At 36.6% G+C, this 27,060-nt stretch overlaps 1 protein-coding gene across 7 annotated transcripts in view; it reads left to right on the forward strand.

Annotated features, from left to right (window-relative positions):
- The window catches only part of UTRN (utrophin), a 387,073-nt gene that overhangs the window by 275,211 nt on the left and 84,802 nt on the right, over positions 1–27,060 (forward strand). For all 7 annotated transcript variants that reach the window (XM_042795633.1, XM_042795636.1, XM_042795635.1 and 4 more), the window contains 4 exons: positions 9,396–9,525; positions 21,018–21,286; positions 23,646–23,792; positions 25,311–25,389. In XM_042795633.1, the coding sequence (XP_042651567.1) occupies positions 9,396–9,525; positions 21,018–21,286; positions 23,646–23,792; positions 25,311–25,389 (625 nt within the window). The remainder of the gene's footprint in view (positions 1–9,395; positions 9,526–21,017; positions 21,287–23,645; positions 23,793–25,310; positions 25,390–27,060) is intronic.

Below are 27,060 nucleotides of genomic sequence, written 5' to 3' on the forward strand. Positions count from 1 at the left end.
TGGCGTTGTTTGGGCTTTTTTTTTGTCAGACAATTTAAAATGGCATTGCATCTTTGCTGATTTCTTAGTGTCAATCCCCTTTGTCTGGACACCAATTCTTGTACACGCTAGAATAAAAGTTCTTGTTTGTCTCTAAGTTTCATATAAGCTACTGTCCTGTTTCTGACAGGAGCCCACAGAAGAAGTTGAGGGGACAGGGAAAACAAAGTGCAGCAAGTAGAGGGTTGCTTCTCTTCCCACCTTATGTTGATCAGAGGTGTACAAGAATGCCCATAATACTTCTGTTGGATTACAAAATCCTCAGAAACTGTCTTCAAGAATTTGAAGCTGGATTCTTCACGAAAATACATGATGTGTTTTTCCCAGAGTTGCACAGATAGTGGAGTTTATTCTAATTCCATATACTTAGAGAATGGAGAATTGTCTTTAAAAACACTGACAATTAATTTTCATGCTAATTCCACAGATATCATCAAATCACTTTTGTTTTCTTCTATATAGGAAGATGCCTTCAGTTTGTATATACTGCCAACATGTAATATTAAACAAATCTTTTGTACTGATAGGAATGATAGTTGTTTTTCACAATTTTCACAGAAATTGCAGGAGGTCTCTCATGATTTCTTTTGGCATACATATCTAAAGCATCATGGTTGGTGAAGCAATGGAAGCCAACAAATTTTCCTAAAAGGAAGAAGAAGCTTTGAAAATGGAGGAATGAGGAGACTTCTGGGGTTTTCCTGCATTTGATTTCCAGTTTCCATTTGATTGGCTTTGTTTTATATTTTGAGGTGCTTTTTAAGTGTAGTCCAGAGCTCCTAGATAACACACTAATGTTAAAAGTCTAATAGTTATTAGAAGGTTGAGCTTTTTAAAGCCTTTGTATCTCATGTCAGATTTTTAAATCACTTTTGACACCTAGTCACTTGTAAAGAAGTCCTCCCTTATTAAAGTAGACTCCATGTCCTGATCAAGTGATTGAGACAGGAGAGGTGGTATAAATTGATTTTGCTCTAGATCTGGTTCTGTCCTTTCAGCTAACTGTAAAAATATGTTAATTACAAAACAGTTGTGAAGTGATTGCTACATCACAGCCTGTCATCTTTCTAGTCTGCTGATACTAGGCAATGACAAAGCGATACCTTAATGACTGAAAAGAATGACAGGAAACACATTATTTGTTAAAATGTTAATTTTTAAGTTATTGGGTTCTTATGGAAATATATGTCAGCAGCATCATTTCTAAAACCAGTAATGAAGTCAAGGAGAAGATGGAAAGTTTCAAATTTCTGTTCGGTTTTCTTTATCTATGGGTTGGTGCTTAGGTGTGCCTTTCCTGAAGTAAGGAGCACATCAGCACTACATAACCTGATCTTTCATCAGTGATGCAGAGCACTTGCTGCCTTTCTGGCCTCAAATGTGTTTGCAGAATTGTAATTGTGGGACTCAAGTGATTTCACTGAGCATATTTACTATTTTATAATTCATTGGGGAACAGTGAACTATTTTACAGCTGTATATACGTGTCTTTGCGTCTTACAAATAAAACCCTGAAAATATTTATGTGGACTGCATAGATGACATGTAAATGGTGTTTTCTTCTCCAGTTTGTTTTGAATCTTGGCCTAGTGTTCAAGGGTATTTCACTTTTGAAGTGCTGTTATTTGGATCTGATCTAAAATTGAGGGTTTGATCATCTGTAATTGTTAAACACAAGCAGGTGTGCTACCATCACAACTTGCTAGTTAATCCTTTTAGTATGATCTGTGCAATCACCTTCTCCAGGAAAAATCCAAACTGGAAATTGCAAGTTCATTTCTCTTTCTTCTGCCCTGCAAACATACTCAAGACTTTACTCAGAATAGGTTTAAAAAAAAAAAAAAATAATTCTAGTCATCTAATTTTTCAGGATTGTTAATACAGGATGGTTGTCATGTTTCCATAGTAAAGGTTGGGGGGATTAATTTTCCTTCACCAACAGCACATTGTAGTCCTTAGATGTAAAAATGAATGTGTATTTCCAAGCAGTTTGGCATTTGAAAATTGGTTCCACAGATTACCCATGTTGTGTAAAAGTAAATATTTTTTTCCATCACCCAAAGAGTTGAAAGCTTTAAGAGCTTCCCTTTCTGTCTCTGTCAATCTCCACACTCTGACTCAGTCATTTTTTTCATTGTCTGTGGGATGCAACCCGTATTCATTCTTATATTAAATCCTGGTTAGGTATGTTAAACAGATATTTTTTCCTAAAAGCATCATTAAAAACATTACTTTTTTTTTTTTTTCTCTGTGCATAGCAACTGAGAACAAGCCTGTTTTAATCTGCTTCTTTTGTGTGTAGTTTTATTCAAGCCATCTAATTTAATGATTCTCGTGCCCTTTTTTATCTGTCATATTACAAAGACTTTAAACTGAAATATGCTCACTTAGTTTAGAAACTGGCTGGATGTACAAAAGAATTGTTGTGTTCTAGCAGGTTTTGTTCTGTTTTGTTTGAATGATGGTCCTATTTATTTTTTTCCATTAAAAAACTAGAGCACGTAAAACCAAACCAAAACAAAAACCTGGATTGCTGTCTCCTTAACAGTCCTGGTCAATATTGTGTGTCAAAATGCAAATTAAGAGTTGGATATTTAATAAATGGCTTTCTTGAAGGGAAAAAGACAATAAGGCAAGTTCAGTGGATATGTGCTAAGTGTGTAGTAAATCCATCACAACTGGGTTCCACTGACCTTTTTGGAGAAATCCAGAATGGCTATAATTCTGAGGATTTCAGTAGTTCATTCAGTGGAGAATTTGTGTTAACACACTGAGATCTCAGTCTTTTCAGATTACTTTTGTGTAAAGAACAATAATAATATATTTTTAGAAAAACTATTTGGAAGATCATGTCTTTGGCATCAGCTCAGGGATGCCCAGTGTAGGGTTTGTTTCCAACATGTTTAATTCCAGATCATATTAAAAACAAAACAAAACAAAAAAGGTGCAAGCATTGCATGCTTTCCAGTGCCTAAAACTATGCTCTGTCAAGCCTTCCAAACTTCTCAGAGCAGCCAAGGCTTGGTCATCATTGTCCTAGAAACACAAAGTCTCATTTCAGTGGGCTAGCAGATACGAAATCTGGTTACATAAGATTATTGATGCTGGAAGACATATTAATGACCATCATTATGCCTCATTTTTTGTAACCTTTGCTCAGTTAAGCAGTGTCTCCCTTTATCCCTAGTTGGATTTTCATCCTGTAGCATCTCTAGGGAAAGCAGGCCTTGCAGCAGTTCTTCCTTCAGGAAAGACTAGAGAGGTTTTTTCTTGGCAAATTGTTAACTGGGTGAAAACCAATATTTATTTTAGTTTTTAAGAAAAAGTGTAGCCTTGCACTCTTTAATTCAAGCATAGATTTTTAATGTCTTTTGATGCTGTCTATGAAAATTAAGCTTACCTCTGCCATTACAATGTAGTATTGGATTCTTTTCTAGTGCACTAAGGAGTCCTCTCAAAGTCTCTGCAAAGTTATTGTGAGTGAGAACTTTGCAAACAGTCTTCAAAACATCTTATTCTATCTTTAAAATGCTGTTTGAAAAACATAAAGAAAATAGCCTCACCATTATTTTAAATACTTTAAAAAGTTCAGAAGGAAGTCGGTTACCCTTCCTTAAGACGTCACCACATAAATACGTAGGTGCAGTTTGAGATTCTCAGTTCATTAGTTTTCAAAATGTTAGTAACAGCTTTATATTTCATGTCTGTAAATCTGAACAGTAGATGATAAAGCATGCTTCCATCCTCTATCTCTTTGACTGTACTACTGTGAAGCACTTTGAGAATTATAGATGCTTATTTCATGTAATGCATATCTATTAATGCATATACAGACATGGGTGATATTTTTGGTGAATAGCCATGAGCCCATGCGCTGATCCATAGATCAGAAGGGAAATTATCAAGAGGCAAATAGTCTCAGCAAAGAAATACCCCTATTTCTGGACTGAAGCATCTTTTTTAATAAATCAAAGGGACAGTCTTAAATAAGCTAACATTTTAGTGGCTTCTGGTAAAAGATCACCAGTATGCATAGTCTAATTCTCTTTTTTGTCTGCATTTGTGCTCCTATATTTGAAGTCTCATCTTTGAAGTTCCATGTGTTGCATGTGTCTCTATGTATCTCCAGGTATTAATGGTTGTATATCAGGCACCATTTTTCTCCTTTGTTATTTTGCTTACCACATAGATTAAGTATGAAGTAATAAAAGGTAAATGCATGGTGAGATGCACCATCTCAAATTAAATATTGCTCTTTATTTTAATGTATGCTATACCAACTGGGGTAGATACATTATAAAACTGACTTTCACACAGAGATGTGTCCAGAGACCAAAATACTTCTGAAATTTTATGTATACATGTTATATTAAATAGTGTCTGTCATGAAGGAGCTGCTTTTAAACATTCTATGCTTATCTTCCTTCTAGTTCTTTCTTTAATGATGCAGACAGCTGGCAGAGACTCAGTCACAACCTTGATCTCTGTGTGATCTTTATAAACAATTCCTCTTTTCATTCTTCAAGTTCTCTCAATCATCCTAGTTATTCTCCCCATCCTGTTATATGCCACAGAGGATTTTTTCCGTTTCATTTTAGTGTATAAAAGTAACAGGAGTTTTTCAAGCACAGGGTGCAGAATAAAGATGACTAAGTAATTAAATGCTACAGGAACTGCTGATTGGCACATAAAGCTACAATATGATAAACTGGTATGAGTTACAATAACATGCATCTTTACTTCCTTGAAAGACTGCATAATGAGACCTGATTTAAATATGTTCTGGTTTTAAGAAACATCCCATGTGTTTTCTCTGAAATTAGCTTTGCCTTCATCTGTTGGAACTATTAAGCTGATCTGCTCCTTGAATTATTCTATACAAGCCAGTACAATTCAGAAGAGGAAAAAAAGAGGCTGTAAATCAACGGTGCATAATTTTGGAAGCCCACTTACTATGCTAGAAAAATAATTTTAAGATGGAATTGAAGGGAATAGGTACTTATAAGGATACATGAAAGGATGTAAACATTTATGAATACCAAAAGTTTTTCTAGCTTTCTAATTTTTCAAGAGTTGAAAAGGCTTCAGCTACAAAGCATTCTCAAGATAAATTTTGGAAGGCCTTGATTTTGGCCAATTCCTTGTCTATAAATTCAGACAGTGAATTAAAAAATGTTAGCTTGTAAGAAGAGTTAATTTTTGTATTAGGAATCAGAAGCATCTCTAATGAAGAAAGGGAAAAGATTAGATTATCTTGGTATAACAGAATAAATAGTATATAATTTCCAAAGTTATAATGGGGAAAACATATGTTTCACAGTTACTGAAAGAGGAACATTCTAAATGGAGAGTAAGTCATTGACTAGCAGTTGTAAATCAGGGAGTTAACACTTTGATCTCTTCCCTGAGAGAAGGACTGTGTTAATGGAGTCCTAGATTACTCTGCCATAGTCAAGTAACTTGAAGGATGTCCCTCATACCTGCAAAATGAATGCCACAGTGTTGTTTGTAGTTTTTGCTTTCTGTGATGCTGCATAAAACATTTCAAGACTGTAGTTCAATGAGCCCTTGTGCATCTACCAGTGGGAGAATTCTTTCAGGTCTCAAATTGATATATATATTTGTTTTAATTGTTCTTGGCTAGTATTATTTAAGGTCGGTTCTGAAAACTGTTTATGCTGACACTGCATCAGCACACCAGATTTTAGGTTTTCAGGATTTTTTCCCCTTCTTTTATAAGTATCAAGAATGTCTAAAATTGGTGTTGGCTTCTCCAGGAATTTTTAAAAACTATGTCCTGGTTTATTGAAGAAACAAGAATGAATTTGCAAATGCAATAAACTGTTGGAAGTGTAGACACTGGGATTGGTTGTCTTCCCCCTGTCAGATTACTGAGGGGAGTGAAGCATGCATTTTAAGCCATGACCTAAAGTATACCATAGTTGTACAATATAGAATTGTAGCATGAAATGTGGTATGAATTACTGCCAAAGTTGCATACAGCCCCTTTTTGTATGACCAATATAGCTTTAAAATATCATTGTACTTTTATAAAGGAGCATCATGTAGGAAAAAAAAAAATGTGCTATCTCTGTGCTCAGCGTTCACATCTGCATACCCAACAGGACTGAAAAAATACTTGCATCCATGTGTTTACCTTATTAGTGGACAGTTTCAGTAACAGGTTTTGAGATGTGTCTCTGAAGTCTTTTGCCATACCTTCACTTATTATTTATTTAATCTATACTAAAACTCTAGTATTAATTTTCTCCCTGAAAAGTGCAGCTAGTTACAGGGAAAGAATTCTTCCTCTTCCAAAACCTGTGCTATGCTCAAAGCTGTACAAATGCTTTAACTATTTTAGTCCTTAATGAAAAACAGGGGGGAATGAAGTGACACAGTAATATAAGTAATATACTTCTCTACTGAAAGAGGTGCATCCATTCTGAGAAGTCATTGGGGAGGTACCTTTTGCAAAACTAAATAAAACATCAGAATACATGATTGCACTTCTTATTATGTAAAAATCTTTAATAAAATAATCAAATTCAGTATTTGCACCTTCTATGTTCTGTGCTGGACTTTTTATGACTTACTCTTTCTCTGTAGTGTTCTTGTAGATGTGATTTTTCCAATGAAATCTTTCTTCAGTCTACTCAAGACAGATGATATTTGAGCTCACGATTAGATTTATAAGTGGGTTTCTTTTTTGTTCTGTTGCAGAGACGTTTCACTGGAAGGACAAGAGCATATTATTGATATATTTGGTTATTCCTGCATCATGTAGTCTCATTGCTATTCTTGTTTACTGACAGAAACAGACAGGGAAATATATCTAATATTGCTAGGAAACAAGAAATAGAGTTATGGGAGTATGAGTGGCTGTTCCAAAAATTATTTTTGCCCCTGTGGCATAAGAAAAAATGTATAAACCTTAATATAAGAAGTCTGTGGTGTGCTCGAGATATTCTTCTTTACTACTAAATTATTTCAGTATTATTATTTTATGTGCAAGGTTTCTTTGATGATAAAAGAATTCCTTGTCAAGGTATATTAATAAAGAATGCCATGGAAGACTTAGAGTTGATAAGCTGTATGGACCAAAGTCTTAAAATCTTTGTGTTGTCAACCTTAATTTGAACAGCTTCAGTGGCAGTGATGGTGGAGGGGGACAGAGAATTAAATCCAAGGTCATCTAGGTCAGACTTGATTGAAGTTTTATTGAAGGTGATCAGGAGAAATTGATGAATACACCATGTGAAGGTAAACAGGAGAGACACAGCAAAAGAGATCCATCTTTAGATTATTTCTAACTGCTGAAATTTCTCAGTAGGCTCAAAATCTGACATAGCCTCCTTTTTCTTGTATGCTTTGGAAATATTTGGGAAATTGCATTGGGGGGGGGGGCGGGGAGAAGGAAGTAATTCCAGAATGATTTCCTGCTTCACACTGAGGCAAAGTAATCACTCCTCTGTTTCTGACAAAATCTTTGAAATTAAAAATTAAGATTGTATTTTAATGTTGCATCCACACAGGCTCTACTAACCAAAAACTTTTCCTATGGTCAATTTTTGAGCCTTAATTGCACAGTACTGGTAATGGATTCCTGTCTTCTTTCCTGAAACAAATTCCTGCATAGAGAATGTTTTCATGATTTGCAAAACATGGATGATTTTGAAGAGTCTTATTCTAATGTGTACTATGTGAAATTAAAATATTGATACATACTGTGCTGATTTGAAGGGATTCTTCAGGAATGTTGCTTTTACAATACTGCAGTTTCTGTAAAAAAAAAATATTTTTTTACAAAGTAGGGCTTGGTTTTAAAGTACAATTTTCGTTTCTTATTAAAGATAGTATATACTGAATGTACAAAAAATAGGATTTAGTCTTACTGTTATCATTGCTAAACAGACGCATATAGTGATAACACTGTTCTGAAGAGGTTTTTGTATAAAGGCAACAGTTAATGGTTACTGAGGATGGGACTGTATAATGCAAGTTCGTAAATGTAATGGAGGTTAGCATATATTCAGTGATTAGGTTTTGTTGGGGTTTAGGTTTTTTATTTAATTTGGAGCAGAAGTAGAGTGAGAAGAGATGGAAGGATTTGGGAAGATGAGGAGGGTGAAGGAATAAAGTAGGAGAGAAAGGGGGAAAACAACATCTTGCCTCCTTCCAAGCTAAAGTCAAGAGGTAGGTGTTTTTTGTGTTTGTGGATTCAAGAGTCTTGCTGATGAGAAGGATAAGGCAGCATCTGTGAGGCTTTCATGGTAACTGTTTTTCACAATTTTCTGTAGTGGAAAGCACTCATTTTGTTGTATAATGTGAACACTGACTAACTGGTTTTCTTGAGCTGGCGTGGGACCTGAGCAGATAGTGTCAGCAAAATAAGCCTTGATTTTGTAATTAGAACTGAAAGATATATTGGAAAAAATAAACATAGCATTTTAATAATGTTTAAAGTATTTTCTTTTATGTTGCTATTAGTAGAAAGTAATACAAGTAAAACATGCTAAGCAGTCTCCTTCTAGGTGGGACAGATACTTAAAAAAATTGAATGGAAGAAAATGTTTTCTAAGAAACATTACAGCTGACTACTTATGAATGCTTTTTTTTTAAAAAGCGTGGTTATACTTAACTGTTTAAAAAAGTCATAATTGCTGGAGAACAAAATATCCTGACATGCATTTCCATTAGCGTGAAAACATCTTAAAGAAATTTTTTTTTTCTTTATATAAGGCTCAATTGTTTCTTCATAATAAGGCTTGAAATATTTTTGGCTAACTTAAAGGATGCTTTTTCAGTATGTATTCTCATCATAGAAGATATGTAAATAGAAATTTTAAATTTTAAAAATATTAATAAATAGGAGACACAAATAAGAAGTACCATTTTCTAATGAATGTAAAGTACTTCTGCAATTCTTTTTAACAGTTATAAAACTATCTTCTGAAGTTTCAGTAGATGCGATTTTCTGTTATTCCAGCTACCAAAAAAGAAAAAAATAATCTGTTGTAGTAATCTACTATGTATTAGAAATCCTGTTAGTAGTAATAAACCCTTTAATTTTACTTGGTTTTTTTTTTTAGAAGTTGAATGTAGTAGTTTCAGTTTCTGTTAGGAGAATGTTTTTAAAACCTACCATTATCATCTTTCTTGTGTTCAATTCAAGTCCATTCTATGAAAATTACCCTGCTAGCCTTAATTGATTTATTACAATTTCTGGTTTGTAAAACTTACATTTTGTCTTGCAGTCTAATGAAGGTCTGGTCAGAGAAGTGAAAAAAATGGGACAGTATCTGTTGTTCACAAGCTCACATTACAAATGGCATTCTTCTTTCCCTTCCCAAAAGGCCCTGAGGCGTGAGCTGAAGGATAAAGAGCAAGTCATTCTCAATGCTGTGGACCAGGCACGAGTTTTCCTTGCTGACCAACCAATTGAGGGGCCTGAGGAACCAAGAAGGAGCATGCATTCAAAAACAGGTCAGAAAATACTCTCTTCCAGGAATGGTCAAAAGGAAAGCAAAAGGACTTACATGTCTCTAGTACATATTTTATATCCCTATTACTTGGTTAGACTTCAGAATTTTCCAGACCACATCTCGGTTGCTTTTATTTCAGTGATTTAGCCTCAAACGATTGCTACTCAGCAAGTACGCATATTTTAATGGAAAAAGTAGAAAAATATCTATTTCCTTTTCCAATTTTTGGTTCAAAACACCTAATTCAACAGTTCTGTTCTTTTTTTCTCAACACAATAGCATATGCACCTTAAATGTAGTCAGAATAGTAGTTCAAGGATTGCACGTTCAAATGTATGTATATCATTATTGCAAAGTTTAACTCCACAAATAGAAATAAATTTATTCAGTGGTTGTGTCTCATTAGAAGTAAAAGGAATCAGCTTTAGGAAGGCAGTCATTGGAGAATCTTAAAGTTTTGAATGTTAGATGAATTATTACTAAGGAATAAACCACATCTATCCTAGAAACTATATTTGCATAGTATTTGTTGAGATATTTGTCTATATCAGAGACTAACAAGCAGGTAATAATTTTCCTCCAGCCCGCCCTGCATAACTACAAAATAGAAAAATATACCAAATATCTGTGCAATTAAGTCCTAGAATTAAGTTTCTGATATAAGATAGAACATTATAAAATCTTACTTTTAATTACATAAGAATTGCTTTTGAAGAGGGTGGTAATCTGCTTTTACAGAAATCGCAGTTGCTGTAGGGTGAATAATTTACTGTTCTGTATTAATTTACAAAATTACAGTATAAGTGCTTATATCAGTAGTTAGTTTTTTATTTCCTATACATCTCCCTAGCAAACTTTTAAAATTTGTTCAGTGGAAAAAACTAATCTTTCCTGCATCCATACTTTGTGTTATTTCTGTGCAAATTTTTATGCAGTTTCATATTCCCTAATTCAACTTTGTGATGAAGTTTGAATAGCTTGTGATTAAAGCCAATGAACCATTTTTGCCTGTAATTAGTTCTGGTACCTTAGCTGCTGTAAAGTATCTTACTACTATCTTTTCGAGCTCCTGACTCCTGAAAACATTCTGTTTGCCTTTACCCTCAAACTTATTTGATATATTGCATCTTTAATGTTTTAGTCAGTCTAAGTCACGAAGCAAACTTGCAGTTGAAAAATAAGGAATGCTTGCTTTATGTTTGCTCATTCTTTCACATAGAAGTTTGAAGTCACAAATTCTCCTCTAAAAAGCCGTAGAACCACCCAGCATAAATAATGCCAGTGCATAAAATGTTACCAGTGTAAAATGTTCATTTTCTAGCAGGAGTTAATATCCATGATCTAGTCAGTGTTGACTGAAAGTGCAAGAGCAAACTTCAGGTGATGAGCTGCATCATAAATTCTTGTTATACAATCTATTATTATTATTAATACTATTATTATATATTGTGCTATACAGATGGCAGTGATAACAGAATAGCAGGGAATTTGATGACCATGGTAAACTACATAGCAATAATGGCCAGGCAGATGGTCTGTAAGTGATGAATGTGTGTCTCTTCTCTAGTCATCATATTTGAAAGCTGATCAAATATGCTCAGACTGGGAACCCTCGTAGATGTGCACTGAACATGTTTCCTCTTCCTTCTTCACACTCAGTAGTTCCATAGACTTTTTGGGTTTTGAGCACGTGGTGGGTTAGTCTTGGCTAGCAGCCAAACTCCCACCCATCACTCACTCCCTCCACCTCAGTGGGATGGAGGCAGAAGATTGGAAAAACAAGAGTGAGAAGCTCATGGGTCAAGATGGGACAGACAGATCCCTTACAAACTACTGTTATGGGCCAAACAGATTTAGCTTGGAGAAAATAAGCTATTTGTTGCCGTTGTAAAGAAATATTTAATTACTGACTTCATAATGGGAAACAAAAAGGCAAACATTAAAACCACATCTTTCCTCCCCCCTTTCTCAGGCTCAACTTGACTTTTTCATTCCTGTCTCCTTCCCTCCTTGTTATGACTGCAGCTCATGGTCAGCCAGGGAAGGTGGTACGTCCACAATCAGCCTAGCAGTTTCTCTCTGCTGCTCCTTTCTTCTCACCTCTTTCCTCTGCCCCAGCGTGGGCTCTCCATGGGGAACATCTCCCCCGCCATGGAGCAGCTCCTCCTCCTCTGACCTTGGTGTTCCATCTGCCGTTTCTCGTTTTTGTTCCCTCCTCCTCCCTCTGTGGTGTTTTCTGCTGTTTCTTAAATACACTTTCCCTGAGGTGCCACCAGCATGGCTGAGGCTGGAGGTCGGCTGGAGCTGGCTGTCCCCAGCACAGGGCAGCCCCGGCCCCCCCCTGAGACCCCCCCCGCTGCCCCCCCCTGCCAGCAGCGGGCACCTGCACCCGCACAGAGCTGTGTTGCGCATTCTGTAGATTAATAGACTTTCAGGCCAAAAGACGTCTTTGAATCATCTGCTCTGATCTCTTATATATCATAAGCTGTTGAATTTCACCCAGGACTGAGTCTAGTAAATTTTTTCTGACAAGTAATGCCACTGATCTCCAGAAAGCTGCATCTCTGGGATTGAAGACACCCAGACACATGGTTTTTCATATGATTAACCATTTTCAGTGAAGGCTGTGGGTGCGGGATTATGTTTGATTTTACAATGTCTATTTTTTTATTTTTTTGTCAGCCTCTCGATCACTGGAATTGTCTGCAATAGATTAAAGTTAACTCATTAACTTCAGTGAAGTACACTTCTTGTTGCTAAAGGGGAAAGAGTGTGGTTTTGGTAAGCTGACAGTCTGTCTTTAGAAAGTATTGATGAGCAGTACACAGCACTGTACCGTCATGGTTTGAACATGTTTTTGGCTGCTTCTACAATACAAATAGCAAAAACTTGTTTGTTTGTCTGTTTGTTTTTAAAAAGTCATAATTGCATTAATTGGAAAATTACTGTTTCTGAGATTAGTTTCTTACCTTGTTTAGGGACAGGGATGTTTAGTGGGGAGTGTTAACCAATCCAAAGAGAAAAGGATAAAGGTTGTAAAATTATTTTCTGTTTTCTTCAACCTCTCCCTCTCCATCTGCTTCTTTTTTTTCCCCTAGATCTTTTCATGCCAAGAGAGGGGTGTGGGGGGGTATTGTTGCAAGGACAAATAATGAGAGAGATTTAGGAGAAAACTGGTAAGAATCAGTTTTGAACTTGACTGACCGAGACCTATTTTAAAGACCTGTGCATACATATGTTCATTTTTCTATCCAAAGGGAATTTTTATTATAGAATGCCTTATGATAACCCATTATTGTCTGTAATGTTCTTGTTAATTTCAAATATATCACAGGAATGTAAAATCAGGTTATGAGCAAGTTTTGGTTTCTTCTTTCCCATCTCGGTCTTCTGCTTCCTGTCTTGGCCTTCTGCTGTACCATGTAATAACTGGCATATTCAAGAACAGTTCTTCAGCTTCCAGGAATCTTCCTTCTAAGTTAATTCTATCTCCTGTTTGTCTTCTGAATTTTTTTTTGGCCATTTTTCTATAGGGAGGCCCCATCAGAAAAAAGCAAGCTTCATACTCTTCTTAGCTTTAAGCTGCTTCAGCACCAGAGTGAAGGTGATGGATAAACCAGCAGGCCAGCTTCTGAATTTTATAGATGGACTGGAAAAGGAAATTCTCACATTTTTATCTTTGTTTTCACTTGTCCATGGTGTAGGAGAAAAGTTAGATCTAAAAATGTTAATTAAAATTCTCTATGGCATAGTTACAGCTGACTTCTTAGACCCCTGTACTGTTAGTAAGGCTACAGGCCATGGGGAACACAAAGGAAAGCAGAAATAACATTTTCTGTCCCCAGGGTTCTATGAACTGACGATACAGCTTTGCTAACATCCTAGCAGATTAGCACAGGCCGCTGCACTAATTCTCACTGCAATAGTGAATGTTTCCAGGAATCTGCAGTATTCTAGTCTTCTTATGGCAGATTCCTAGCTTTGAAAGCTTTTGTTAGCAAAGATACCTATGATAAACACATCATTTAATTTTAAGTATTTCCCATCTGTTATCGCCTCTTAATTGGAAGTGTGGAAAACCCCATAAATCACATCTATGTTACAAGAAAAATATATTAATAGGTATCAGTGAATTAGATGCATATACTTCATTTAAACTTGTAGGCACACAACATATTCACCTGTTTCAGACATAAATAAAAGTCAAACTTCTTTGCTTCTCACCACTCAAGATATTCAGGTAAATTCTCTGCCATCATTTTTCCTTTTAGCAAGAAAGATCTCACTGGAAATAGGCAATTTGCTGTTTTCTGATGTATATAGCAAGCAGCATTTCCATTCCCAACCACTGGTACCTGTCCACTAGCTGTCACACACCACTGGAATAGCTTTTTGTTCTCTGCCATGCAGCTGGGCTGAGTATGAAGCCTTGAGTGTAAAAATTACAAGTGCTGAGGAGAATGAAGAAGGTGTGGCCCACTGGAGGTCAGTGGAATCATGCCTGGAAACTACTTACGCTATTTTGAACATTGCTGCCCCTGTTTTAGTTGGAGATAATTTGCTTGTGGCTTTTGAGTGTTTCTTCATAAGATTAATGTGCAGTTACCCAAGAGAGAATCTCAAACTAAGTATCTCTCTCCTTTTCAAATAGGTCTCTTAGTCACCCTACAAATTTAGTCCACCTGGGCAGAGCCTTGAAATTCTTCCTGTAGAGTCTACATGGTTGCCTGCTTGGACTCATATTAGTAAAGTTCAAGGCACTTGTTCCCATTTGCTGAGTGATGTGGAGTGCAAACTTAGAGGAGTTTTAAGTCCGAGGTTTTAACAGCTGAGTATCAGAAAAGGCTGGCCTGGGGACATAGTGGTTAATCTTATTACTACTTTTTTTAACCGTGAGGACCTCGGGATATAAGCAGAGTTATATCCATTCTTGACCTGTGTGCTCTGTTATGGCCCAGATTTAGCTGAAATACATAATGTTTCCCAGGTGGAAGCCCTGTTCTTAAAGTTTAATTGTTGTTTTGTTTTAAAGACTCCAGAACCCAGAAAAGCTTTGTCTGCAAGAGAATTCTCAGTTATGATACTAGCAATGCGGATCACTGAAGGGTGTCAGAAGTTAGGACCTTATTTGAAACCTTTCTTATACTCTAAAGCGAACATAGCTCAAAAACATCATCAATGAGCCTCAAAGAGCAAATTGGAAATTGCAGAATATTCAACAAGAACTAAAGTGTATAGAGGAGAAAACAGGCTGAGGAAACTTGTTTAGAAGGTTCAAAAAAATTCAGAACATGGTTGTTTTTAAATCCTGTGTTGTTGTTATAAGATGCTATCAAGTCAGGGAGCCCTATTTTTTGTGCTGCCTGACTTGTATTTATTTGCTGGTTTTGTATTGTTTTGGAATAAAATAAATGCCTTTGGAGTTTTTGGGTTGGTTTTTTTGTTTTGGTTTTTTTTTTTTTTTTTTTTTTTTAAATGCTGTTAGGGGTTGTATATCTGTCTCTTGCAGCCTTGCTGAGGAGCTACCTGCCATATGTGCTGTGCCAGAAAAAAATCTTTATTGATCTTTGGAAGAAATAAAAGGCTTGTTACAATCTGCAGTTGCAGTGCTTTTGAAAGAAACATAGGATTAATTCTTTACTTGCCTAGAGTAACTGGTATACAGTGGTGATAGCCTTCTCTCCGTTAGTGCCCTCCTTTCCACAGTAATTGGAAGAAGACATAGTACTGATATATTTGGATTTTTCTGGTTTTGTGTCAGGAGTTGACTGAAACTGAATTCATACCTGGTTTATGTTCCTGGAACAGCACAAGCTTTGGGTGTCCACTGTGAAAAAGTATTGTGAACTTGCTTTGGATCACACCATTTATTGCAAAATGGCAGATTGTTTTTAATTAAAAGTATTACATATGTTTTGATTGTATTGTCAAATTACAGTGGTCATGCAGAATGAATGCATGCTTCTCAGGAGTATTGTAATCTTCCTTAGTTTTCTGGAGATAGATGCTACGGGACAACTTAATTATCTCTTCTGACTAGAAGCTACTTTCTCTTTGTTTTGTCCTTCTGTGTCTTCCCCATTAGCACCCACTGGGAAATATCAACAACTATTATTATAGGATATGCATATTTGCTAACATTGTTCTCATTTATCTTTATCTGGAGCCTATACTCTAGGGCTTTTCCAGAAGTATTCATCATGTGTGAGGTTAACAGCCTTCATTTTCTCTGCTTTCGCATTTTTGTCTTCTGCAGACCAAAGGTAATTTGTCTTTTATCCTGCAGAGACTTTCCTCATTCACTCTTTATTTAATTATATTTCTCTGATTTGAAGAACTTTCAGTTTTGATAGAAGAAAAATGGGTAAAGATTAAAATGACTGTGTTTTTTCTTTGTTTTAACTACATATGCAATAGATATTTGAATAGGAGAAAAAAAGTGACATACTGGGTTATGTTTGCATGGTTGGGTGCTTGGAGCCTGATTAATTGCTATATTTCCACATTAACCAGTTGCTGCTTATTCTTTAAACTTCCTAGTCCCGTCCCATCAGATCCAAGTTTTCTGTCCAGATTGTTAGAACCCAGATAATGCTTTTGTTGGAGCGATGCTAAAGACTTCATCATGCAATGATAACACTACTTTTAATTTTTCTGCTTAGGAGTTTGACAATGTGCCATTGTGTCTGTTCAAATGCTCTGAAAGTTTTTACACTGATTACAGTGCTGTGTCACCCATTGTTTTTTGTTGCAAAGATTGATTGAACCAAGGAAGAGACAATGTTTGAAATAATGGGAGAGGGAGGGGTCATGAAATCAACTCCAGTTCTAGTATATTTTATTAAGAATAGGACAAAAGTGAAAGGAAATTAATGTAATTGTGTCAAGGTGGAAAGAGATCACCAGTTCACGTCCACATAATGAGTATCAAGCACAGTTGCTTAGAATCAACTAGAGCCAGGAATAGTTTGAGATCTAAAAAAAATCCTTAAGCAAGAAGAATTTTCTTCACTGATAACTTTCCTGGGTAAGTGTTCTCCATATATGTAAGGGAGCTATATGCTATAAAGTTCAGACTTGAAAGTTTTCCTTCCACGGCACTCTGTCTCTGCTAGAGACACAGAAAAGCTGTTGGTGCTTTCATTTCTTTGTTTGTAACAAAAAAATGCTTATTAAAATCAAGTTTTTTCCACTACAGAAACAGACATTTTTTTTTCTGCTCTTTCTCCCTGACTGCAAGGTCAGTTAATATCTTTCCTCTCTGGTAAACAGATGGTTCAGTGAATATAGGCTTTTCTTACTTTCTGAGGAGCTGCTGAAGTGGAGATAATATAATAAGTACCATAAAAAAAAAGGGGGAATGGGGGAAGGTTGATCGTTGAGAAAACTTCATGTTAAGTAGGGATATGAAAGCAGCAACCTCTGTATAGCATTTTTTCACAGCAAAGAGGAACTCTATCTGCCAGTGTGTTTAATGACAGACTGATGAAATTTCAAACTCATAGAAGAAAATTCTCACTGTTAAGACATTGTTTTAGGAGGTTTACAGTTCCCTGCTATGAAACCATTATCTTTGAGGTGTTATCTGCTTGAAAAAAAGTAGTGTGTTGCTCATTAATAAGTTAGGTTCTCATGATGGAAAACATGAAGATATACAAGATGTATTTCTCTCTTAATAGATGCTGAATGGTTTTATAGCTCATAAAAATGGGTGTTTTGCTTTATTTTCCTAGTAAATGTCTTTTTAAGGCAAGTTTACAAGCACTTCCAAAGCTATTGTAAAATAAAGCAGTCTTGCAATTAATTAATATTTTTCAAATAAAACATGCAGCAGATGCCATCGCACAATGACACTGATTTGACAAACGGTCTTAAGACGACATTTGGGTTTTCAGTTCTGTTGGGATACTCGTATCATGCCAGTCAATCTGGAATCTTTTACCCTCCCAGAATATGTGACAAGTTTGTCATGAGTAAAACTGCCTTGTTTTTAGCTGGTCAGACAAATGAAGTCAGGCTGTTGTTCCCTTCTGCTATTCCCATTTATTGCTACAGACACTTTTTTTTTCTTACTGCTTCTACTGGAGCAAGAAGCACTCAGTGAATCTGTTGTGTCAGTACCTTTAGGGACAACCAAAAAGTTTTGCAACATTTTCAGCTCTTACTAAACTTTCATCATGTTCCTTGTCAAGTGACTGATCATTTTAAATGACCTGCTAGTAATCTAGTTTAGAACTGTTAAGCCCTTACAACTTGCTACTCTCTTATTTGGAAATGGTAGGGTTTGTCTCTGATAACAGGTAAAGGATGATGCGAGCACATGATGTTGGATAAAAATAGCAGATTGCAATTTTGCATATATGTAACTTCTACTTAGTCCAATTTGTGAGTATAATGTCCCCTATATTCACATGTTCAAGATGCCAACAAAAGAGGCTTCCTCCACTGGTTATGCAGTTTTCGTTCCCCTTTCAACAAAGCTTAGTATTCCCTTTCCTTGTGTAAAGAGTTCCAGCTCTAGGTGCTCCCTTAATCCTCATTTAAAGTCCTGCAGCTTTTACTCCTGAGGCCTGGTTGTCCTCAGCCTATATTCATATCCCAGGATATCATAGGATACCTCAACCTATGAGGTATCCTATGATACCAAATTCTGCCACTACATGCAACTTGCCTGCTTGCTGCAATTTAGCTTAGCTTCTAGATCATTCACAGTCCCTTTGTCACTGGACAGTAGTGGATTCTCACTCATTCATCAATGGTATATTATTACTCTTAATGGTGAATAATTCCAAAATTACTTCCAGTAACAACTTCTTTGATATCTTTACATAAGCAAAAATACGTAGCTGTTGTTTCTTGTTTAAAACAGTGTTTATCTGAAAGGGGGTTTTGCTTCGAACTTTAAGATTTATTTCTTTTCCTTTTTCTAAAGTCTGTTTCAAAGCTTGGGGTAAACATCCTCCAAGAACTGTGTCGTCCTATGATGTAGTTTATTCTACTGTGAATTGCTGGAATTCCAGAGACAAGATACAATTTATCACAGCCTGTCTTTGGTCTTCATCTTTATTTTGGTCTGTCAGTAAAGAAAATTGTGCGTTACTGCCATGTCTTCATCCCAGAGCTACTTACATAATTTATGTCCTTTGGCATCTAGTTAAGTATTGCAACATTTTGTCACAACTGTTCCACCCCAAATTCCTCTTCTGAAACACCCTCTTGCCATTGCAGTATCCCTAAGCCTGTCTAGACTCTGCCTTTGCAGGCAGAGTGCACATGATCAGTGCTTTTGTGTGATAGCTTATGACACCCAGCAAGTCGCTGAAATACCTTCGTAAGCTCAAAATTTCTTTTGTCCCTCTCAGCTCCACTCTTTCTACAAATGGCTGTCTTTTAAAAAAGAGCTTTTCTAATTCTAGAGGTCAAAACATGCTCTGCAACCTACAGCCTTGGTATTTTTTTCTCTTCCTTTGGTGATGTTGGCTCTTGTTGATTGTCCTTCCCTCCCATTCTGCTTTGGTTATCATTGGTTGTACTTCTTTTTCTTCTACATAACCACTTAGCAAGATGCCTTATGCTTTTGGGCAACACGTGGTCGTTTGGCAACATCCTCTCCCCCCATATCACCAATTAAAATGCAAAATGTGCATTGTGGGTTGGTAGTTTTTGGTTGCATTGTTTTTTTCTTCAGGTGGTGTCTAGATTGTGTTGCTGAACACTCTTCTAGTATTTTTAGTCTAGCATGTATCAAGACTAATATGGACTAAGATTTGTAGAAACATTTTTAAAAATAAACAAATATGTGGAATTAGGGGGGAGAAACTCTGGTTTTGATCCAAACAATTCCCTGTTACTTTTTACATCTGGGGAAAATGTGCCAGCCCTTCTCAACAACAAATTGAATGTTTTCTAATGATTTATTTTATATTAATTACTTGTAGTGTTCTTTCCTCTGTTGGGTGCTATGGAACAATAGTTGCATCATCAGAGTCACAGTGTGAGAACTTTTGCAACCATAACAGTGCATTCACTTCAACACTCATCTATCACTTGAAAAACAAAAAGCTTCCTCCCTCCGCATTTTTTCCTACGTTCCCTGCTTGCCCTCCTCCCCCAAGCTAGCAACTCCAACCTTAGTCAGTTATAGTGATTTTAAAGACAGTATAACAGTAAATAAAATATTGTATGTCTCATTTGACTTCTGATAAAAATGGTGCTTTTAGCTCTGCGTGATGGTGTATGATTGATTTCTGGACAGCACTTGGATGTTAATTGCAAGAATACTATGATAAACTGTATCCAAGGCTTTTATACATGAGTGAGTAGGCCAGTTGGCTCAGTTTCAGCGTATGCCATGTCTCCCCCTTCTTGTGTTTTCTGGCTTCTGCATTATATCAAGTTTCCTCTGATTGTTTCTCTGCCTGCAGAAACTGCAAGGTTGTTATGTAGGAGGGGAATCCTCTGAGTCTGCCTTTGTTTGTCATTACTGAAGCAACTCTTCCCTAGTGAAGGAAGCTAACTGTGACTTTTTTCAGCAAGGCCTCTAGACAGCAGGACCTGCTGTGGATGTCTTAGGGTTTTCTTTTTAGTTTTCTCACTGTCTGGGTCTTGCTTAATCTCAAATTAAAGACACCGGAAAGGCAGGCAGGATGTTCTCTTATTGATAGACTACCCAACTGGTTTGCAGAAGTCATCTGTTATGCAGAAGAGATAAGCCACCAGCTGACTCAGTTCTTGTTGTCAGAGGGCTGAGGCATATCTGTAGTGTGGAGTTCTGTTTGGTGTCTTGCAGACTTACCAGGGACTGGGGATTTAAATGTAAGCAATTTACTGAAATAATCAGTATCATCTCCTGTGAATATGTCCTGAGGTTGTGTGTGTGTGTGCCCACTTTAGCTTTGCTGATTTAGTGGCAGCTGATCTTTGCTAACATTAATGGGATTTCCATGGTTTCTGGGTTGCCTGGGATTTAGACACATAAGCCTGAAATTTGTGGGAAATAGTGCACCATGAGATTGGCTCATTTTCAGTCAACAGGTTCACTGAACATTTTTAGATTTGCAAAGCCTATTTAAACCAGCCTTTCAGAGCTTTGGTGTTAATCCAGAGAAATAAATGTGGAGCTGCAGAGCCATTCACCACATGGTACTCATTACACCTAATTTTTTTCTAGTGAATAGGAAGAGAAGAGACATCCTGATGGTCGGGTGAATAGTGGTGATAAGTGATCCAGGAACAAAGCAGTGTTCTTGTTCTTTCTACGTGAAATGGTCCCCAGATTCTCTGTTGAGATTTCCAGTAGGGAAACTCCAGAAGTGATAAATGTTTATTTCAGTTATGGCAAGGTGGACTTTCTTCTGCCTTGTTCCTGCTGAAATAAATTATCAGTTGACACTGAACTTACTGTCTTGAGCATGTATCTCAGAAGCACTGTGTGTTTAACTAGACATGAATAAGAGAAGAAATAAACAGTGTAACTTTTCTTTCCTTCTGCAGAGTTGACTCCTGAGGAGAAAGCCATGAAGATTGCCAAAGCTATGCGTAAGCAGTCATCAGAGGTAAAAGAGAAATGGGAGAACCTAAATGCCAGTGCCAATATCTGGCAGAAGCAAGTGGACAAAGCATTAGAAAAACTGAAAGACCTACAGTGTGCTATGGATGACCTTGATGCTGACTTGAAGGAGGCTGAAAACGTGAGGAATGGCTGGAAACCTGTGGGAGACTTGCTTATAGATTCATTACCAGATCACATTGAAAAAACTACAGTAAGTGTGGAACTCCTGGGAAATATTTAGCCTGTGTGAGAGTTGGGACCCTCCAATCTACTACCTCTAGTCATGTTAGATATGTACACGCTGTATACTTAAATTCTCATGTACAGTTTAAAGTATTCATTAAAGACTAGATCTGAGGTCTCAGAGTTGAGTACTGTGTCAGCTGTGATTGCAGAAGTGCATGTGATCAGCAAGCTGCAGATGCGTTACAGAATGTAACGTTCATTAAAAGAAAAAAAATTGTGTTCTAGGATTTAAATATTTTTCTCCTAGATATACTGTCTAATCCACAGTCAGGCCATTAGTGTGTTTGGAGCTTTGCCCAGGCACTGGAGTATGATCAAGCTGAGTCAGTTATCATCCAGGCAGTTGACAGTAGGTTTTCCTTTCTGTAGTGATGAGCTGTCAGATCCGTTTGGCTGTTATATATAACTTTCTTCTTAAAAAAACATTTAGAGCTCTTTCAGTCATACAGAAGTATATACATAGTTTTAATTTCTGTTCCTTAACTTCTACAAACTTTGAGTCTGTTATCTATCTTAGCTTGTATGAGTAAAAATTTGTATTTGCTTTTACTTTAGTCTGGCTTCTCTTTAGGAATATTTCAAAGTGAAGAACACATACTACCATATAGTGTTCTCATGGGCATACCAATTCTTGCAGTCAGGGTTCCAGCCCATCCATGCAGGGCTTGGCACTGCAAGGTGTGGCTGCTTGTGATGGGTAGTAGTTGTCCCCTGCTTAGCTGCCTGGATTGAGTAGGGAGTCAGTAATGCAGAGCTCCCCAGAGAAGGAATAGCTTCTGATAGCTAACATTGTCCAGGAAAGCTGACTGGAAAAAGCACAGTGCTTGATGGGAGGGGAATGCCTGAATATCAAGGATGCCAATGGAGCATGTGGGTATGCACATGTAGATAGAGAAAATTGCTGTTTCAGGCAAATTTAGCAGTTATCACCAAGTTTCTGTTTCACAAACACAACTTTTTTTTTTTTTTTTTTTTTTTTTTTAAGCTCAGGAATTAATATGGCAAAACATTAGAGCACCCTGGGGTCATGTACCTGACCATCCATGTCTTCAGCATGGGATGTTGCTGTTAGAAGAATGAAGGGTTGCGATCAGCTTTCTGCAAATATTCTCTCTATGTATACACAGCCTGTGGATTCATACGAAATTAACACAGGACTACATTATTTCAAATATATCAGTGCAAACATTCTCATTCTCCAAATTTTGTTGTTACTTTCAGGTTTAATGGAACCAAAATGTTCAAAACAAAGGCAGTCAAAGCTGATTTATAGCCAGACTGTTGTTGATTTGAGAAGGGTAATGCATCTTCTCCTCCCTCTCTTACATTTTAATATAGATACTAAAGCAAGCAATAAGATGCTGATGCTGAGTAGCTCTTTGTTCTTGTGTTAAGAAGCAATTTGTCATATCTTGATGGCTTTTTCCGTAAAGAAGAACAAAGCAAAGTCTTTTAGATTTTCATTGCTGTGGAAAAACTGAAACATCTGCTGAAGTAATAGGGGCTCAGCTGTCTGTCCAGAAGCCAAACGCTTCTTTCCTGCCAGTAGGTGCCTTCTGTTCCCGGGCCTGATGAGAGGAATTTTGAAGGGAGGTAAATAATTGAATTGTCCAAAGAAAATATTTTTTCCATTTTTTTGGCTTGTTTTATGATGTTTAATCAAGCTGTTTATAGGACTGAACAATTAACAGCTCATAACAAGAAAGACATTTGATGCATCTTTTCAACTGTAGCTAAAACTTACATCAATTTTGTCTTAATACTGTATTTAGTTCCATTTGATTCAATAAACCTTTTTCTTCTTTTCAATCATTGTAATAATTTTACACTATAGTTATAATCAGGTAAAACACTGTACTCCTTTTCCATAGAAGATACATTCCTTCATGCTTTGCTAATTCAATAATAGTTTTTAAATTGAATTTTTGTCAGCTGCTTAATATTGGAAAACTGTAGTTACTGAACACATCTTTTTCTTAGGAGCACTTGACAGGCTGTATATACTGATAAAGCTCCTGATAGAACATTGTGTATTTCTTTTTGCCATATGGCACCTCTAAAAAACGTATTTAAATTGTTTTAGGGCTGCAATTTGGATATGAGTATTTGAGTAAATTTCATACTGTTTTTCTCTGAAGATGGATATGAAGGAATTAACAAGAATATTGAAGTGAGTGAAGTTTATTTGCTGGAGAACTGAGTTGCATACATTTGTTTAGCATAAGCTAATGCGTTGGGCAAGTCTGAACCATGTTGAGTCTGTGATGGCTTTTGTGCTGCTCAGATGTCTATTGAACATAAATGTATGCTTCTTACTCATGTAGGCTTTTAGAGAAGAAATGGCTCCCATCAACTTGAAAGTTAAAACAGTGAATGATTTGTCTAGTCAGCTGTCTCCACTTGACCTTTACCCATCATTAAAGATGTCTCGTCAACTGGATGATCTTAATATGCGGTGGAAACTTTTACAGGTATTCTTCTGAATGTGTACAGTAGGTGTGGGAGGAGGGATGCTTCTCACTCTATTCTGTTCTCTTAAAAATTGCATTATTGCCATTTGTTCATTATTTCTATCTTTAAGGTTTTACTCTAGTAGTACCAAAGCAACAGAGGGAGCTGTCTTTCCTTCTGAAGCTTGACCAAAAGCTTTTCCTTTTAAGCTGTCTCAGCAGTTTACTTATTCAGAAGACTGCATTAATCTCTGGAGACTAGTGGGAACTATTGCTGCTTGCTTTTTTTATGTCTTGTAGCAATAGTTTTAACGCATAAATCATGGTTACTGAAAACTCGTGTGCGTATTTCTGTTGTGTTTCCAGCTCATGTGAAACCTGTTTTGTTTTGGTTTTGAATGTTCAGTGTCTGCAGGGAATTTCACTTAAAGTGACTTCAGTATTAGTAGAACTACAACAACATGTGAGCAATAGCACATTTAGCATTACAAAACAGAAGAGGATATGCTATGACAATAATTTACCTTGCTCAGACCATTTAAGCACAGTAATCATAACTAAGCGATATGAATCCATGTGCCTGATTACAGTTCAAATTCAGTCACAGTTTCACAGTGAATGGTTTAATGAAGTTTCTTACATCAGTTAAAAGTTCATTTATCAATTTTTGCACTTCCTCGCTCTGTTTTTTGGGTTTTTTTTTTTTTTTTTGTAGGAAATACTGTGAGTCAGCTGCTATTTATTTCTTTATCTGACTTCTAAGGATGTTAGTAAGTGTCTGAAAGAATTGGGGGAAGGATGGAGGATCTGCCACCTCTCTAGCTGAGAGTGGTGGAACTGAATTTTTAAAACCTGGACAGCAGTTTCTGGACTGGCAGTTTTGAATCAGTTGCTCCTGCGAAGCAAATCTATTAATGTGTCATATCAGACCTTCCCTTTCCTTTCCTAATATAATTTGTTAGCGGGTTTCTTTTCCTGTTTTTTTTTGTTTTTTTGTTTTTTTGTTTTTTTTTTTTTTTGTGTTTTGTTTTTTTTTTTTTTTTTTTATATTGTCTTAAATTGAGTTAACCAAACAGTAAAACTGCTGCTGGGTGTGCTAGTGCAGTTTCAATTAATAAACCAGGGGGAAGTCATGTCAGCCAGTGAAGCAGTATCTTCCAAAATGGTTCCGTGCTGAAAAGGCAGCTGTGAGATGAACACAATCAAACTGAGACCTGCTGACTATGGAAATTTGGACAACGGAAAGGTTGGGAGGAGGTCAGAAGCGTTAACAGTCGGCTATAGGCATCTTGAAACTACTGTTGTTCATTATTGATCTGTGGTACTCTCATGAGAACACTGCAAGATATGAACATGACTTTCATCAAGAAAATGAAAGAAAAAAAGTAGCCTTGAATAGCTGGATGTCAAATAAGTGCTATGATACACAGACAGATTTTTTTAACTAAAAATGAGGGTAAACAAATGTTTTTATTATCATGGCCCTGGTGGTACAACGTAAATGCAACGTAAATTTTGTGTATGTGTGTTTGTGTGCAGGTGTCAGTAGAAGATCGACTTAAACAGTTACAGGAGGCACACCGTGATTTTGGGCCTGCATCACAGCACTTCCTTTCCAGTAAGTTCTTTGAATTAATAGATGCATGTGATAGATGACTGCTTTCTCAAACACTGTCTGCTCTTTACTCCACATTTCCCTATGGCCTGAGGAACAAGAAGTTCCGCTTCCATATTGTTACCTACGTCCCTGTTTTTTTAGGGGTGTTTCATCTTCATAACTCCAGTGACATTCTCACTGGTGTGCTTCCCACTGCAATATCTTGCTGAGTTATTGTTGTGCCCCTGGTTGCTTTATTCTTAGCCTTCTGTTTGCTGCCAGGTCTGACCTGTGGCTGTTCCAGAATCTTTGTGTTCATAACCACAGTTTCTCATCCCCTGCTACCTCTTTCCTCAGTTTCCTTTTGCTTCCACACTTGCTGAGATGACACAAAGGAAGTCTGGATTTTGTTTTTTTTTATTAAAGGCTTCATGTCATACATTCTTGGAACTTCATATAAAGGGGTAGGGAAAGCAAACCTGCATCACTTCCTCTCAAGACCCATCCTTGCATCTTTTTCTGTTTAGTGAAGATTTTTGAGATGTAAACCCATATATATCTCCCATATATGAAGAGAGGAAAAGCAGATGCTTTTGCTCCCTTGTTCTCATTTGACTTACTTGTTACAGATAGATAGGTTGTGATATCAAGATCCATGTTGGTTTTTTGACGTTCTTGCCTATCTGCCATCATCAGAGCTCGTGATACAAAGTGTTAACCTAATCAGCTCTCCAGTTTTTAACTGAGGGTTTCAATAATAAAGATAGAATTATTGCAGGAGTTGAGAAGAGAATATAAAAATGAACAGCTCTGTCCGAGAGATTCTAAAGTGCCATATGTCACTGTATAGCTAAACAACTAATACAATTTAAATCAATAAATAAATCTTGTTTTCTTCTTCAGTTACGTGACAACTGTGTTCATATTTTAAATTGACAACTAGTTTTTCAGTAAACATTATGGTAAAAATGATGCAGTGTATTTAAAATATTACAGCTGTTATGCAGAATAACAATTCCTGGAACCATTTTGTTCTTTTTTAAAATTGACAGGACAACTTTAAAAGTGTATGGGTTTTTTTGGTTTTGTTTTTTTTTTTTTAAATCCTATTAGAAGTATTGGATAGTGTTGCCACAGTGGTTTTGTAGCCCTTCCAATATCAGATTTATAACCTTGACCTAGAGCAGCACACCTACCTAAAAATTTGCTAAAAAGAATATAGGTAGAGTGGTACCTTTGGCTCTGTTGAAAAATGCCAGATTAACAGGGAGAGTAGTCAGTCTAGTCTGTGTAATTAAAACGCTGGGAAACAGCATACAGAAGATGCAGTTTCCCCTACTTCAGCTGGTTTGAGAAGTTCCCAACTTCACTGCTGTGTCACTGTTAAGACTGTTCACCTCTCCTCACCTGGACCAATGCAAATATTCAGGTGAGTGATCTGGAAAAAAGGAAAAAAAAAAAAAATCACTTAGAGAATCCACATGAAAAACAAGGAAGCCTGCCATGCAACGCTGGCTGTTTTTGTTTGCCTTGACTGGGATCATTTCCTTGATTTGGTTTACAGCATGCCACAACAAATAATTACATTCATAAGACTGAGTGGTGAACTTTGTTGCTGGATAAAACATTATTCATAGAAATAAGTCCAAAGAGACTATGCAGTGCCTTATCAGCATGCCTCAGCCTTGCTTA

Source organism: Tyto alba, unplaced genomic scaffold (genome assembly GCF_018691265.1).
Source record: "Tyto alba isolate M040663 unplaced genomic scaffold, T.alba_DEE_v4.0 Super-Scaffold_22, whole genome shotgun sequence".
NCBI classification, from domain to species: Eukaryota; Metazoa; Chordata; class Aves; order Strigiformes; family Tytonidae; genus Tyto; species Tyto alba.